Source organism: Apus apus, chromosome 15 (genome assembly GCF_020740795.1).
Source record: "Apus apus isolate bApuApu2 chromosome 15, bApuApu2.pri.cur, whole genome shotgun sequence".
Taxonomy (NCBI): Eukaryota; Metazoa; Chordata; class Aves; order Apodiformes; family Apodidae; genus Apus; species Apus apus.
The window spans coordinates 10,802,539-10,818,953 of NC_067296.1; the positions used below are offsets into that span (position 1 = coordinate 10,802,539).

At 43.7% G+C, this 16,415-nt stretch overlaps 1 protein-coding gene across 1 annotated transcript; it reads left to right on the plus strand.

Annotated features, from left to right (window-relative positions):
* The first annotated feature begins 487 nt into the window (after window positions 1-487).
* Window positions 488-15,853, plus strand: NPEPL1 (aminopeptidase like 1). Its single transcript, XM_051633091.1, has 12 exons — window positions 488-680; window positions 1,783-1,968; window positions 3,114-3,284; window positions 5,952-6,041; window positions 6,727-6,808; window positions 6,988-7,130; window positions 7,682-7,759; window positions 11,235-11,335; window positions 11,957-12,080; window positions 13,187-13,363; window positions 13,992-14,102; window positions 14,921-15,853. Exons 1-12 carry the CDS (start codon window positions 531-533, stop codon window positions 15,077-15,079), a joined length of 1,572 nt encoding a protein of 523 aa, XP_051489051.1. The 5' UTR covers window positions 488-530; the 3' UTR covers window positions 15,080-15,853.
* Window positions 15,854-16,415: the final 562 nt, after the last annotated feature.

Here is a 16,415-nt window from a genome sequence, read left to right on the forward strand (position 1 = left end):
AATGAAGCATTTCAGTCCTCCAAGGGTATTAAGAAGGGGAAACAGACTTTCATCTTGAACACAGCTGCATGTCAGTTGTACATGAAGGTGGCTGGATGAAAGTGAACACTTTTCCCTCTCTGAAAGAAACCCCTCTGGATGATGTGATGCCTGCAGCAGGACAGGGGCTCTCGCTGTGCACGGCAGTGCTGCTGGATCATTTTTTCCCGTTTTCCTCTCTAACCTGTGGAAATGCAAAGACGCTGTGACCGACTCCCGTGTTTGCCTCCAGCACCCAAGGCAGTTCTCTCCCAGCGGGGCAGGGAGGACCGGCCGCCTCCCACCCGCTTGTGCGGGGGAATCGCTCCCCGCGCTGCGGGAGGTGCCGCCCGGGCCCCGCTCTCCCGCACCGCGGGCCGCGCCGGCTCCCGCCGCATCCGGGTCCCGCGCCCTGCGCTGCCCCGCGCGGCCGCCGGGGGCCGCCCCGCCGAGGTGCCCGCCCCGCGGAGCCGGCGCCGGGCGGAGCCGCCGGGCTGGGCCGGGGCAGGAAGATGGCGAACGTACAGCTGGAGTTCCAGGCCAGCGCCGGCGAGGCGGACCCGCAGAGCCGCCCGCTGCTGGTGCTGGGCCAGCTCCACAACCTCCACCGCCTGCCCTGGGCCCAGCTGCGGGGCAAGCTGCAGCCGCGGGTCACCGAGGAGGTGAGGCCGGGCCGCGGAAAAGGGAGCGCGGGGTCCCCGTCCCCCCTTTCTCCACCTCCCCTTCAGACGGCGGCACCGGGGGGAGCGCGCTCCCTGCCCTGACACCGCCCTCCGGGGTCCCCCCGAGGCCGCGTCTTTCCGCCCCGAGCGGCCTCGTGGTGCGGGGGGGGCGGGGGCCGCCCGGCCTGCGGCTGCTGCGCCGGGGCCTCGGCCGCGGGGCGACCGGGCGGGGACGGGGCCCGCGGGGGGCAGCCCGGGGCCCGCGGGGGGCAGCCCGGCCCCCAGCCCCGGGGCCTGCCCCGTTATCCCCCTCAGAGCGGTCCTTAGCGGCACGGCGGCGGGGTCCAGCAGGAGCCTGTTGCCGCGGCTTCGCTCCCACCCCGCTGTGCCCGCCCCGGCTTTGCTTTGCTCGGAGGTGACACCGGGAGGTCTGCGCTTAACGTGATGACCGAGCCGGGCGTTCTCCGGTGCCAGATGGCCCGCGGGAGGCTGAGCCTGGCTCCCTGCTCGGGGGGAGCGGGGCGGCCGCGCTTCCCCCCCTCCCTGCGCGCAGCTGCTGCGGGGGAAATGCGGAGCTATTTTTACTTAGGTGGTGTAGATGGCTGGTGGCAAAATGATAAATGTTCGGCATCGCGGCTTCTAGGGCGCTGCATGTTTGGCAGATATTTTTGCTGGGCTCCTGAGCCTCTTAGGACAATGTTTAGCCTTTTTTTTTTTTTTTTTTTAATTAATTAAATTGCTGTGTGAAACAGTAACTCGGGATTAGTAAATCAATCTGCTTATCACTAGGAGAACACTCTCAACTTAAAAATCTCTAAAGCAGCCTTAGGACTAAATGGTGTGTTCTTAAATTGTCATTCGTATGGTTTCAAAGAGATGCTGTAATAGAAAGAGCATTTGTATTTTCTGGTTAATAAACAGGTCTGTCCTATTCCTGTTGCTTTTCACTCGAGAGGTTGTTGCACTGGGGGTGCATGCACAGCTTCTTTGTTTCCAAAGCCTAAAATCCTGCAGTTAAAAGAATGCCTAACTATAGTGGGAATGAGCTGGAAAGCTAAGTCTCCTACAGTTCTTTGTCTTTAAATTCTTCTTTTCTCCCCAGATCTGGCAGTCTGCTCTAAGCACCCTGAACCCAAACCCCACGGACAGCTGCCCCCTCTACCTGAATTACGCCACTGTGGCCGCTTTGCCTTCCAGGGTCAGCCGGCACAACAGCCCCTCTGCAGCCCAGTTCATCACCCGCCTGGTTAGAAACTGCCTTCCAGGAGGTGTCAACAGATGTATTGTTGTAAGTGGCTGCTTGAAAACGCTTCTGGTGAATTGTCTAGTCAAGTATTTTCTCGGTTTTTTCAGGATTTTAGCTGTATCCAAGGAGACTGGAGGTGGGCAAGTTTTGCTGATATAATTACACTGACATTTACAAGTGGTTTTGCACTGAGGCGTAAACAAGACTGAACTATAACAGCTTATGCATGCCCAAGCAGTGGGAGGGAAGTCAGGTCGGGTGTGTGTATGGAATGTCTTCAGCTAGGAAGGACCATGCCAAGGGAATGACTTGTGGCTTTTTTTCAAGCTAGGATTTATGACATTAGGAGATGCTTCAGAAGGTGGATGTAGCTGCATGCAGGGTGCCCTGTCTGTGTTACATAAGCCATTTAAGGTGCCTTGTCTGTGTTATTCAGTGCGTTTTAAATGTTGTATTGCTCCAGTGTGAGTCCTTTACAGGACAAGCTCTTGGACTGCTTTGGTCATCTTCTGTCTGAGCCTGATGAATTTGTTATTTGTTTCTATGGCTTCTCCAAATTAATTCATATTCCAGGTTATTAGAGAAGACTCATATAGTCACTGTCAGTAATGTAATTATGCTCTTGGAAAAATTATTTGCAAGAGTAGTAACTCTACTTAATTTATTTCCCTTTTAGTTAATTGGGAAAATGTTTAGCTAAAACTGCTTTCCATTGGTAGTTTCTGTAATGAACTTCAGAAAAAACATTCTACATGTTAAAAAGCATTTGTGTTAACATCAGCCACATTTTCACATAATTCCTCTCTTTGTTTCATTTTGTTTTGAACACATATTGATGGTTCCCATGCTTTTTTTTGGTCTTGATCTGTAGGCTAACCTGTGTTAATTGCTCTAGCATAATTAAAGTAGTCCAGCTCCCTTATAAGGATGTACTAATTCCCACAAAGTCAAGTCCAGCAGTGTAATTAATTTCCATACGGGTAATTAACTGAACCAGTTCACACTGGTCCTGTTTCTACTGCCCCATCCACACAAAACGTGACGTTGGGGTACGTCTGGATCCAGACACCAGTTATTCCCCCTTTCCTCACTCATTATATCACAGGTAACATCACAGAACCTTTCAGGTGTAGCCTTACTCATCCCTGACGTTGCCTGACTCGCTTGTCCCCTGGCTGCTGTTGCAGATGGTCTGTGAGCGATCCGAGGTCTTCGCTTCTGCCTGTGCCCTGGCCAGGGCTTTCCCCCTCTTCACACACCGATCTAGCGCCTCCAGGCGCACCGAGAAGAAAACTGTCACCGTAGAGTTCTTCCTGGTTGGACAGAACAATGGACCAATAGAAGTGGCAACACTTAAAGTAAGATTTTTGGGTTTTCTGTTGTCAGTTGTTTCCATTATTCCCCGAAATGTGTTGGGGTTTTTTTCCCCCTCCTTTTAATTTGTTGCATGCACAAATGCAGGAAAATTGGCTTCCTCCTGGCTCAAACCAGGACATTCATACCTATGGAATAGGTGTTTTATTTAAAGTAATAAATTATCCTGGGTCAAAGTCCCTTGAAACTGATCACACCGGTGAGTAGATGTTGAATATGGTACTGCAGCAAAGGCTGAGGATGTTACTCAGAATTTGGATTTTAGGGCTGGAAAACACCAAAGAGCACAAAGAAAATGTCTCTTTACTCATGTTTATCATAGATGCAAACAGTGTATTTTTAGCCTCTAATGTTATGTGGCCTTCTGCCTATGGGCTTCTCACTTTCTTTTACCTGGGCTAAATCTGTATGTAGCTCTGCAGGTGAATATCACAGTGAAGTCACTAAAAGTTGCTTATTCTGGGATGACATATGGCCTGTGCTATTTCTGTCTGATGTACCTCTTCAGCTGAGTTTTTCTAGCAGAACTGTAGCCAGAAACAAGACTCTGCAGAACAATACAGCTTGGAGATGAGCTGTACATAACAGTTAAATATGTATAAGTTGTCTTTCAATAGAAGATAACCAAAAGCTGTTTCCTTTGCACTTCACTATTGCAGAGTGGAAACTCCACATCGGGGAACTTCTAGCATAGTGGGGCATTCTTCTTCAAGATCCTAACTTAAAAGCTACTGCAAGGTTTGCACTTAAGCTGTTAGGCCACTACCTATTCAGTGCTCCTGGTTCTGTGCTTCAGTACAGGTGGACACTCACTTAGCTCACCAGTCAGTGAGGTTATAGAAATGCATTTAAAATGTTGGCAATGGATTTGACAAAGGAGACAGTGTTGTTGCATCTGAAATTTGCAGAATTGCTGCTTTAAGAGGTTTTTTTGGTTTTGTTTTTTCAGTACCTTTTCCTCCATGTTTTGTCCTTATTCCATGAACTGATATGGCCACAGCAAATGATGCCAGACTGGTTTTCAGGAAAGGGACAAAGACAGATGTGCTGCGAGTACAACTGTTCATCACTCAGTTTTTCCATGTCCCAAATCAGAAAAAACATAACTGGTGTCAAAACCCATTCCTTCAGATAGGTAGATCGCAAACCACTTGGGTTATTTATAACTAAAAAACAAAGCTGAAATGATTTCTATCTCCTGTTCTTTCCCTTTATGTCAGTGCCAAAACTATTACTGGCTTCCTCCAAGCCAAGTTTTCACCCCTTAAATTCAGGCAGCACCAGACAGCTAATGCAGAGCATGGAAGAGGCATGTGGTAGAATTTTTTTAAGCTAAACCTCTCCCTCAGAATGTTGCTGTATTTTGCACCTACTGCGTTGTCCAGGGTATTTTATGGTGGGGACTAGCAGAGATTGCCACGTTTTTACAAGGCACTTATTAAAGGCTGCCAGTATCCAGGTTCTCCTAAATATTCTGGAAGCCAAACTCAGGCACAGCTTATTTCTATAAGTTATATTGTTTTCCTTGGACTTGACCTTTGGGCTAGAGCACTTCCATTTACCTGCACGGCCTTAGCAGTGAATCAGTCCAAACCTAACTTGGCTCCTGAGGAGGTCCTTACTCCTTATGGGGAAGTAAAGTAATCAAAAGTAATTGTGGGGCATTGGGCACTTCTCCAAAGCAAGCCAAGGTTTATGAGTCTGCTGGGATATGAAATGTATTGAGTCTTTAGGCCAGTCTGCCCAAGCCAAACTGCAGATACCTCAGCACAACTAACTGTCCAACACTTCAGATTCCTTTGTAACCCATCTTGACTCACCCTTCTGTGTGTGGTCTTCAGTGTATTGTGGCTACTGGCAAGCTTGAACAAAGTTTCCTTCCACCTAGTCTTTTTGTTTGAAGTTGCTAGTTCACAGGAGTTAAAATTTGAAGCTTAGTGTCTGGTGCCCCCATTGGCCTTTTTGCCAGGAAACTTTTTCTTCAAGGAAGCAGCCTTGGCATGCTCACCGTGGACCATTTTGGTTCAGTCCACTCTTGCTTAGATTAATTTTTACTCAGCCCAAGGGAGGGTCAGTCCATTTTGCCACAGGAATGAGAAAACACGCATGCATGTTTTTCATAGATACGAAGTATTCCACATTACCCGTGGGCCTGCCATATAGAATGTCTTATGGTGGTAATCTTCCCTGCACTCAGGCATTCTGCCTGACGTGTATAAACTTTATGGTTTCCCATGTTGTAAATCATGTAATCACTGCAAGTTTCCAACCCAAGTAGCCTACAAACTCAATCACTTCCTAAACTGGCTTCCTCTTGTCTGTCTTTCCTCCACCTCACGTTGCCTTCTTGCTTTCACTTCAGTAGTGGAGAAGGCTATTAACTTCCCAACATCAGTTTGCTGTGGGAAGGAATACAGTTGGTTAGAAATCAGAGCACAGGGAAAGATGAGCTTAACACATACAAAAAAAAAGAAAAAAGGTTAGCTTGGTTGACGTTTTTTAATACTACACAACTGTCTGTGATGAGTTGTGGTTAAGCATTAATGTGCTTCAGAGGAACCACATCTGGTGTAGGCTGCATTGGGCTAAATTCAAAGCTATGCAGAAAACCAGCCAACCAAGGCCAGTTCTCAGGTGTCCTCTCTTCATAGTGCCTGGCAAGTGCTACAGAAGGAGTCAGGCTGGCTGCTCGAATTGTGGACACCCCATGCAATGAGATGAACACAGATAACTTCCTGGAGGTAGGTAGTACATCTGATGGGTAAGAGTTACTAATTGTAAGTCTAGACTGCAGTAATCAACAACTAGCATTGCTACTTCTTAGCAAAACCTGTATGTCAGCAGTGGGAAGCACATCAAATGACCTACCCAAGGATGCTGAGACTATTTCTTTGGCCTTTAATGTTTCATAGAACTTTGCTGAGGGGGAAGGAGGCAGAGTGTACAGCTTGGGTAAGGCACTGGGAGTCAGAAGATGCAAGTTCTTGATTCAATCACGGCACTAGCTTCTTAGCCATTGCTAGTGTTGGCTTAAGCCTGATGGTGATAAGAGTTTCTGAAATTATGGGACAAAAGCTGACATGTTTCCAAAATAGTTTTATCATTAAGCTCTTGATAACAGACATATTCCTGTCTTATTGCATCATGATCCAACAGAGAGAACAGCTGGCCTTTACCTCTGAAGATTTCTTTTACTGGCAGAGCTTAAAGGTCAGATTTGTATTTCATGCCATAGTAAGTCAAGGATGTCTCAGTGGAATTAGGCCATTGGAAAACCAGCAGTATTCCCAAAATTGTGAATGTTTGTATGTGTATGCATGCAAAAATCACACAAAAGCCTTATGTAGGTACCCATGTGTGTGGAAATACACAAGTGTGTCCTTCTGATGACTGACTGACAATGTCCTTTTTCTTTTAATGATTAAGGAAATCAAAAAAGTTGGCAAGGATCTTGGGATTACTCCTACCATTATTCGAGATGAGGAGCTGAAAGAGAAAGGCTTTGGAGGTACATCTTGCTGAAAATCCAGCTTTCTTCCTAGCAGTTAATTGGAATGTTTTGCCATCTCCATTGTAATGTTTTACTTGCCCATTTTTGAAACAGTTTGGGTGGCCATAGTATTCCAAGATGTTTTAGAGAAAATAGTCAGAGATTGCCCCCTACAGCCTTTCTTCTCTGTTTTCCAGGTATCTATGGAGTTGGCAAGGCAGCTCTGCATCCCCCAGCCCTAGCAGTTCTCAGTCACACTCCAGATGGTGCTACACAGACCATTGCATGGGTGGGCAAAGGTATTGTGTATGACACTGGAGGACTCAGCATTAAGGGAAAGGTACATAAACACTTGTTCTGCTGCTGCCTTTGCTTACGGTGTTCATTTCTGATGGAAACAGTTCAGTTAATGGCTGTAGAAAACCAAAGTATATGTATCTGAGTACACACTTGATGTACTGTCACGATATAGACACAGTCTATCAGGGAGAAGACCAAATAGGATTCATGGAACACTTTTCAGAGCAGTTAAATAGCTACCTGTTTTTTTGCCTTGTAAGTATTGCCGACTGCTAGAAGAAAGTTAGAAACAAAGATATTTTACTTCTGATTTTAGAGGTAGATCCAAACTCCATGTTAACTGGCCTCAGTGCAAATCTTGTAAACAATTGTTTTTCTTTCTTACAAATTAGCAGCAGAGGTTTAGTATTTTCCCATGATAAGGCAAGATCCACCAGAAAGCAAATGCATGTGTTCTGTGTTTCTGTCATGGCTGAGCACTGTCAAGACCAGAGTTACGGAAGTACCAGGATTACTAGTTTCAGCAGGCATTGCTGTGAAATTCTCTTTTAAAGAAACAAAAATAAGATTCCTATGGTTCTACTTCCACAGACTACTATGCCTGGAATGAAGCGAGACTGTGGTGGAGCAGCTGCTATTTTGGGTGCCTTCAAAGCCACTGTAAAGCAAGTAAGTAAAATGTGTTAATTGATATCATGTATCCCAGCATTGCCAAGCAGCAATCTGGCTTTTGGATATATTCCCAGATATAGGGGCCAGTCTAAGCCTGAAGTTCTGACCCACTCTTAGTGATCTTGTGCAACTCTGCTCTTTCTGCTATTTCAGGAAAATATTTCCAGTCTTTATTGGGATCTCGAGAATTGTGAGAAATTCCTTGAGTGCTAATTTTTTTTGAGAGTGTTTCCTGAATTTCAGAGTTTGTTCTTTGGACTGAATGTTTTCTAGTTCTTTGAATCAGATTTGTACTTGAGTTATCCAGTGCTGATTTTGTTTAAGCTGTGGGATTTGGGACAGCTGTAGTCCCCTTAGTGAAGAAGAGGATGAGTTTGGGATATGAAGTATGTCCATATTCCAAATCCAGTCCCAGTTTAATACTAACCTACTGGGGAATTGGCAGCTCTCATCTCATCAGGAGCTGCTTGTTGCTTCTGTGGTCAGAAAGTAGTAGGAGGAGATGAGAAGTCAGGTATTGAAATACGAAGAATTTTTTAAAAATGCATATTGTGCTTTAACAACACGAACTGGGGAGACGGAGCAGCCACTGCCAATAAAACTCTGCCCTCTCCGCAAATCCTGTGACCGAGTCTTGCTGACAGAGCAGCTCTTGCCTCCAAGGAGTATCCAAAGTTCAAAGAACATTTACTGCTGCAGATTAATGCATGGATCTGATGGAAGCTTTGTCCAGGGGATGATCAGTGCCAAATCCCCGTTCTGTGCCTTGGCCCTAGCAGCATGTTTGATGTGGAAAGATTGTAAACTTCACAGTTATCTGCAGAGACTTAAAATTGAAAACAGATCTGTGAGCTGCATCTTAGGCACAGCAGTTAGCTTTCCGTTACTGAGTCCTTCAGAAAGTTAGATCCCATGTTTGCAAGGGACAAGAGCTAGAACTTTCACAGTCCTTTGGGAGAGTCTGGGAAAGCCATGGATGTGGAACCTCTTTTTGCTGCTTCAGTCCTTGTTTCCAAAGTAGCTTTGAGTGAAATTATCACAATCACAGTAGGTGTGAATGTAAGTGATCTGTCACTTCATAACCAATTAGTTATAAGAATGAATAAACTGGCAGTGATATGTTTGAACAACCAGCCTGAAAAAGCTGTCATACCTCAGAAATCTGTGCCTTTATGTGGAAAAACAAAAGAATTATCTCACTGCTTAATTTTACAACCCTACGTGTGAAGACCTGTTGATGAAATCCCTGCAGAAAACATATTCAGAAAGGCAGTGGAAAGAATTTGTCGTTGTTACTGTTTCAATACCATTTTTTTTTAAAGTGGTCTTAAGAACAGTGTAAAGTTGGCAGAGGTTTAAATTAGCTATGCTCTGTCACAGAGACTGCAGTTGGAAATACATGTTGGAAAGAAAGCTCAGTGGGAAGAGAGGCAGAGGTTATTATCCATCTTCAGAAAATATCTCCCTACGTGCTGTTCAACAGTTTTACAATGTGATTTTAAAAGGCTTTGGATAACAAAAGTAAGCAAGTGATTTTTCCTAGAAAGATGCATTTCATCCATTGTGAGCTTTCCAACAACATTTCACTGAAGTTTAAAAAATCCTTCTTGATCGTGCATGTTAACATGGTGAATCCTGCTTTTGAAGGTCTACAGACCAAATGAGTTTCAGGAAAAGGTTACTGGTACTGGAAGTGAGTTTTTACTTTTTGAGAGTAGATTAACCACATCTCCCACTTGGAGGAGGAAGATTTGGTGCAGTTCAGAGAGATTGTGAATAGAGTGGGCATTTTGCTGCACAGATGGAAGGATGTCTCATTAACAGTTAAGTGTGCCCACTGGCTGGACTAGAAACTGCAAAGTTACTTTTACTTTATGGCTTCTAGATGCTGCCTGATATTTTGAAAGGTTTTGATTGATGCATTTGCCCTTTAGACTTCAGAACATGAGCTGATTCAGCAAGTCCAGATTTCTTCAGCTATTAAGGCTAGCTGTTCCAGCTGAGGAGGAGCTATAATTTCATTTGTTAAATGCTGCTGTTTCTGTTCCTAGTATCCCCACACACAATACAGCCATTGTATAAATAAACAATATCATAATACTTTTATAATAGCATCCATAGCAGTATAAACACTTGATTTTAGACCAAAGTAAACCAGAACTGAATATGCCAGAAGAGAGGAGGCTAAAGGGGAGGAAAAAAAAGTTGAAATGCTGTGGGCCTCCCAGCAGATATGATCTATATTAAAAAAAAAAAAAAATAACACCCACGCCCCAAAAAAACCCCACAACCCAAATCCATTTTAGCCAGGGATACTTTTTGTTTTAGATGGAAAGAGAGAGGATAGACCCTGGTAGTGTGTATCTGATCTGTGGTGCAGGGCAGATGCTGAAGGAAAGCAAACTGTGTCTTTGGCAGCTGGGATCTACTGGGACATGTTGTACCACCTGGTTCCAGGATTGCCACTATCAAAGTTACTTTCCAACAGAATTCTCAGAGATGGAATCTGTTCACTTGGCATTGTTACTGTTTTTTTAGGGAAAGTATACAGTTCACAAATGGCTGCATATACTATTTCCATTGTTTTCCCCTCTCACTGTAGGTTCTTCCCTAGTGTGGCAGAAAGGATGGGAAGGAGCTCAGTTTCTCAAATGGCCACAGTTGTATCTTTGTTGTTATTGGAGACTCAATAAATGCGGTGGAAAATACAGGGTTTGAAAAATAATCCCAAGTATTCTGACTGGCTGTATAATGTGCTCTCATAAGCCTTTGTAATTGTCCTGTTGAAAGCATCCATTGCTTGGGTCTTTTCTTTGTGGCTGTGGAAGGTGAAGACATTACACAGTCCAGACATTGTTTGTGATTTCTGTTGTGAGTGTATGTCAGAGTTGCATTAAAATCAGATGAGTGAAGTGTCACATCTTTGGAGATGTATTCTGCTGATTTTCATACAGGGGTACTGTGGTTTAGTGACTTAAGGTTCATTTTTGGTGAGCCTGGCAGTTTCCTGGTGAGCTCAGTGGGCTCTGGAGTTGTGCATGTGGAGATCTTACTGGAGAGGACTGTAAGGAGCTGAACATGCTCTTCCCAGGTAGTCAGGTTGACTAGACACAACCACCTCCACGCTGCATATAAAGATGTTTTAATTCAGATGCTTTGCCACTGAGAGAAGATTGTACTGACCACTGCATAATTGACAAGGGCTTTATAGATACCTTCCCCATTTCTGTCACATGCATGTAGGCTTTTATTCACTCTCCAGTGGGAACTTTTAAACCAGTATTAGATGTTACCTTCTTGCCTGCTTTCTTACAGCTTTTGGCCTCAGTTTCAGGACACAAGACATTCTTTACAGATTTCCCATGTCATTAGTGGCATTGCTGTCAAGAAATCATAATCCCTCATTGATTTCAGTCCAAATAAATTAGCTTGATGTGAATCAAAAGCCATTTCTCTCCTATGTTTGTTACAGGGTTTTAAAGACAATCTTCATGCTGTTTTTTGTTTGGCTGAGAATGCAGTTGGACCACGTGCAACAAGACCTGATGACATTCATGTTCTTTACTCTGGAAAGTAAGATTGTATATATCCTTTTCACAGAAACATTGAGAAGAAACATCATCTTTGGTTCTATTTATCTGTGTACCATGCAGGTTGTGAACCCATCCCTTATCAACTTCCCTCAATATTGGTAATAGTATTTCAGACAGCCCTAGTAGTGAGTTTGAAGTGCACTTAGAGTTTCCTGTTGGGTATGTAAATACATGTCAATATATATATTGTATATCATAAGCTGAAGTTTCCTTAAAGCACTCAGGTTTACCCATTTTTTCCAGTACAACCAGTTTTCTGTGTCCATCTGTAGTCTATATTGTCTCAGTTGCAGAGACAGGTGACCATTCTGTGACAATCTTTTCTTAAGCAGAGCATGATACCTCTTGGGATGGCAGTCATTTGTAAATCCCAGGTCCACATGCTGGGCATCATACAGGCCCAACAGGTAGTCGCAGCCATGAGGACAGTACTGTTACACCTCTTTCCCATGTGTGCTATCGATGCTTGCAGCTGGGGAATAAACAGCCATACAGACTTGCAGAGTCAAATAAGACAGCACAGTGTTGTAGTCTGCTTTTTCAGGAGTCTTACCTTCCAGCCTGAAGCACTGTTGGATTAAATGCCCTCTCTTCTTCCTAGAACTGTGGAAATCAATAACACTGATGCAGAAGGTAGACTGATACTGGCTGATGGAGTAGCTTATGCATGCAAAGATCTTGGAGCTGATATCATTCTTGATATGGCCACTCTTACTGGAGCTCAGGTACTGATACAGAACTGCTGGCAGACAGGGAGTGTGTGTCCTTTTGCTGTCTGCACATCATGCACTTCATTGCCTCTGTCCTGCTGGTCTTTGGTGGAAGGTAGATATTGTGAACTATTGTGACTGATGGTGACTTCCAAAACTTATGCAAGAGTTATCAAGAGCAGCCCCAGTAAACTGTAACCCTCTGTACACATGGCATGCTGGGAATGTGTTTCATTTATAACTGCAATACTCAAGCAGGGATTTTTTGTTCTTTATCCACCTGTTCTGCTTTTGCAGTCTTAAAGAGAAAATGGAATTCTGATGATGATATTGGCAGCTGATGTAAGTGATGGAGTATTCGATGTTTGCAGTTCAGTACCTTTATAATTAGCAAAACTGATTTGAATAGTGATTAGAAATTTTCTTGTCCATAAAATGGCTTATATTGTAAGTCATACAAAAATTACACAAGGGCACATATTTGATGCTGTTGTTTTTGGAAATTAGTTCCTGTTTCATACAAGGCTGCATTGACAAGCAATGATTCTTGTGGTTTCATTTTCTAGAAAATTAATTGGTTTTCATATTAGCTTCCCATCACTGTCCTGCTGGAAAGCTGATGTGATGGTGGCTTCTGGGTTTGGTGTATTTGGAAGGAAGAAACTTTTCTGATGAATGAGGATGTTACATCCCAACTGTTTGTGTGGTTTACAGACATTGCTGGGGTATCCTCTGTGTGTGTGTTAGATATTTTATATATAATTCATTGCTGATTTCATTTCATTTCTAAGGATAAATAATTGTAAAGTGCTATCATTTGTTTGCTCAGTAACTATAAAGAAACATTTTTGTGGGACAGTGGTTTGAACAGGCCAGACAAATGCATACTATTTCCCTGCAGAATGGATTTTCAGAAGTTTTAAAAAGATTCAGAAGTAGCTACAATCTCTTTGTCTAACTTGTAACCCTACCTTCTCGTGGAGCAGTTTTGAGGCATTTTTTTGTCATGGTGGCTTTGTTAAATGGAAAGCAGCTGTTATGCTGAGAGGGAGTAGTACAGAATTATCCTACCCATCACAGTTAAGATGTCTCTTTCCTGGTTTTGTCTTCTGTCTCACTAGGGAATTGCTACAGGAAAGTATCATGCTGCTGTCCTTACCAATAACGAAGAGTGGGAAAAGGCTTGTGTTAAAGCTGGCAGGAACTGTGGAGACTTGGTCCATCCTCTTGTGTATTGCCCTGAGCTTCACTTCAGTGAATTTACCTCTGCTGTAGCTGATATGAAGAACTCTGTAGCAGTAAGATTTTTTTTTTTTTTCTGTAAATGTAATGTATTCTATAAAAATGTGTGTTTTCTAGAAAATGTGCTGGCCTGTTGATAGCTGGCTGAAAGCTCTCTACAATGGCTGTAACCTTGTAGAAACAGGCCATGGAATTATGGTCTTAAGGTTTTTTTACTTGGGGTTTTGCAGCTGTATTTCACTACACTTGTATTTAGTGTCATTTTTAAACGGGGTAGCCTGCTGCAAAGGTATCTTTGGGCTGCTTGCCCTGTGAGCATGGCCCTAAGATGAGTGCACATAAAACCAACGTAGACAGTAACTGGGAATGCAGAAACCAGGAAAGTGAGGACAGAGGCCTCAGGGATCGCTGCAGCTGCCTTTGCTGTGTTTGAGTTACAGTGTGCACTGAGTTCCAAAAACACTGCAAGAAGGAGCTTAGACAGAACAGGAATTGAGCAGGGTCAGACTGCTACCAGGGATTAAGTCAAAGGATTTACAGTACAGCTGCTTTGCAGGACTTTGTTTTAGGGCCATTCTTTAAGCTCTGAACTAGATTTGTACAACTGTCATTTCTGTAGGCAAGAATAAAAAGCTGACATTTTATTTGCCAGCAAGATCAACTGTATTTTTATGATTTCTACAGGACCGAGACAATACTCCAAGCTCCTGTGCAGGGCTCTTCATTGCTTCTCACATTGGCTTTGACTGGCCTGGAGTCTGGGTCCATATAGACATTGCTGCTCCTGTCCATGCAGTGAGTATGTTCCTATGACTTCTAATGTTTTCCTGGTCAAACAAGCTATGTAAAGAAAACTGCTTGTGCCTGCAGATACTCTGAATTCTGTGCCATCAAACTCAAAGTGAGAGAATTAGGTGGAGAAGAGTTCTTGTGAAAAGCACTGACATCACCTGTGTTGGGAATGTCTTTGTTTTGTTTGCTTCATGTGTTTGTATTTTTCTTTTTGGTTAGAAAATATCCTAAGAGTCACTTTAATCAGCAACGTCTTTATCACTGTAAACTTTGCCAACTTGCCTGCTTTCTGCTCATGGCAATAATCCTAGCCTTCCATTTTCACCCATGTTGTTCTAAGATGATTGACCAGAGTTGATCATTCTATCTGCTGAGCTGCAGAAGAGAAAACATGTGTTTCCTCTTGGGGGTTTCCCCTCCTCCCTTTGATGCAATTTGTATATATTTTTTCCTAAAAAACAAATCAATTTTCTCCTCCCACCTCCTTTTTTTTAAACCAAACTGACTCAGCTCATACTCCAAATCCTTGCTCATGCTGGATGGAACGTTCCCTGCCCTGAACAGTGCTGGTATGAATTCACCCTCAAGTCAGTGAACTCTGTTCTCATGTGAATCAACTCATGTGTTGGTCCAACCTCATGAGGACAGATTCCAATAGTGGTGAGGATAGAGAAGCACAAGCTGAGCAGGTCTGCCATGGACCCCAGGTATTTGCTTTGGCCATAAGCAATCATTGCTCATTTTGCACAAGTAGGTAGATAAAAACTCGACTCAGATAATACAATCTGAAGTGTGAATTGTTCTCTTTTTTTTTCCCTTAGGGTGAACGAGCTACTGGCTATGGTGTGGCTTTGTTGCTGTCCCTGTTTGGGGGGGCATCTGAAGACCCTTTGCTAAACATGGTGTCCCCTCTAGGGTGCAATGGAGACTCTCCCACTGAAGATATGGAGAGAGATTCCAAAAGGCGGCGCCTGGTTTAACGCGCCCCAGCCCTGGGTGCTGGGGTACCTGGGTTACCTCACTTTGCACTGATTCATTCTCAAGCAATGAAAATGTCACATGTCAGAAACTGCCATTTTATTTTATTTTTTACTATCATGGTAAGATTTATTACTTGTTTCTGATAAAACCAGCCTAATTTCTTGTTTGTTTGGGTTTTTGTTTTGTTTTTGTTTTTTAAATTATTGGTGCACACAGTTGCTGAACAGTATCAGTGGTGCAGAGTCCAGGCTCAACTAACTGTATCAGGAAGAGGGCACATCCTCCTCTGAGCTCCTCACAAAACCTAACCAAGTGCATTAATGCGTAAGAAGCTCTCTCTAGTCTGAAGAAGCAACTGCAGCTATTGCTTACAAAGCCTTCTGAATTACTTATTATATGTGAGGTTTTATCAGACATTTCTGCAGGCCCCGCTACATCTCAGAACACAGGATGAGGAGCAAAAACCTCTAGACTTGGGTTTATTCAGTGACAATTTAGCTTAGCAGCAAAGGAGATGTAATGAAAAAAGGTTTATAGTTTTAATAAGGTGCTGTTTCCGCATGTTTAATGTTTTTCTGACCAGTAAAATCAGTGAGAGTGGTCCAGAACGTATCTCTCCATAAATCTTTCACATATGAATTACAGAATGTATTCATGCTAATTGAGGAAAAAAAAAATAGGGCGACTGTGATTGAGTAAAATCGGTTTACAAAGCAGAGTGGCTTCTTGCCACTTAATAATTTTATTATTATTAAAGCAGCTTACATATCCCATGTGGTGTTTCATGGTGTTATTTACATTGCTGAGAACACTGAGTGCTCCAAAAGTTTGTGGACGACATCATTACTCTCTTCAAATTCCATTCCCAGCACTCATACATCTGAAAGCAGGAGCTAACAGGGGCTTGTACTCAATGGTTTGGGGCAGTTCTGAGGAACTTCCACTGATTCACTTAATTTGTTTCAATGAACAGATGCATAAGTATTAGTTTCTATATAAGCCGGCCAGAAGGGGCTTACAGGTAATAGTTTGGCTGGGACACATATGGGAAAGTTGTCCCAGTTTCTGTAATGTCAGCAGCAGAGGTGGGAACAGCGACTGAGTCTGAACAGTGCAGGTCCCTGCCGGGGTCCAGCATCAGCCCTTGGAAACATTTCTTGGCTCAACCAGAGTGTTCATGGTGAAAAATCCCACCCAGCACACACTTTTGGCTGCTTTGCAGATAAAGTCAAGCTGAGTTGTGATGAATTACACCTTTCCCTGTGTCAGAGGTGATCTCTGGAGAGAACTGCTGCTGGGTTTTAGATGGTGTTCCAGCAGTGAGGTACACATCTG

What these genes read in the sequence shown, in the direction of transcription:
- NPEPL1 (XM_051633091.1), top strand. Translation starts at nt 531, where the DNA reads ATGGCGAACGTACAGCTGGAGTTCCAGGCCAGCGCCGGCGAGGCGGAC. An exon ending in TAGAAGTGGCAACACTTAAA is followed by an intron (nt 3,285 to 5,951) that starts GTAAGATTTTTG and finishes CTCTCTTCATAG; the next exon opens with TGCCTGGCAAGTGCTACAGA. An exon ending in ACACAGATAACTTCCTGGAG is followed by an intron (nt 6,042 to 6,726) that starts GTAGGTAGTACA and finishes TTAATGATTAAG; the next exon opens with GAAATCAAAAAAGTTGGCAA.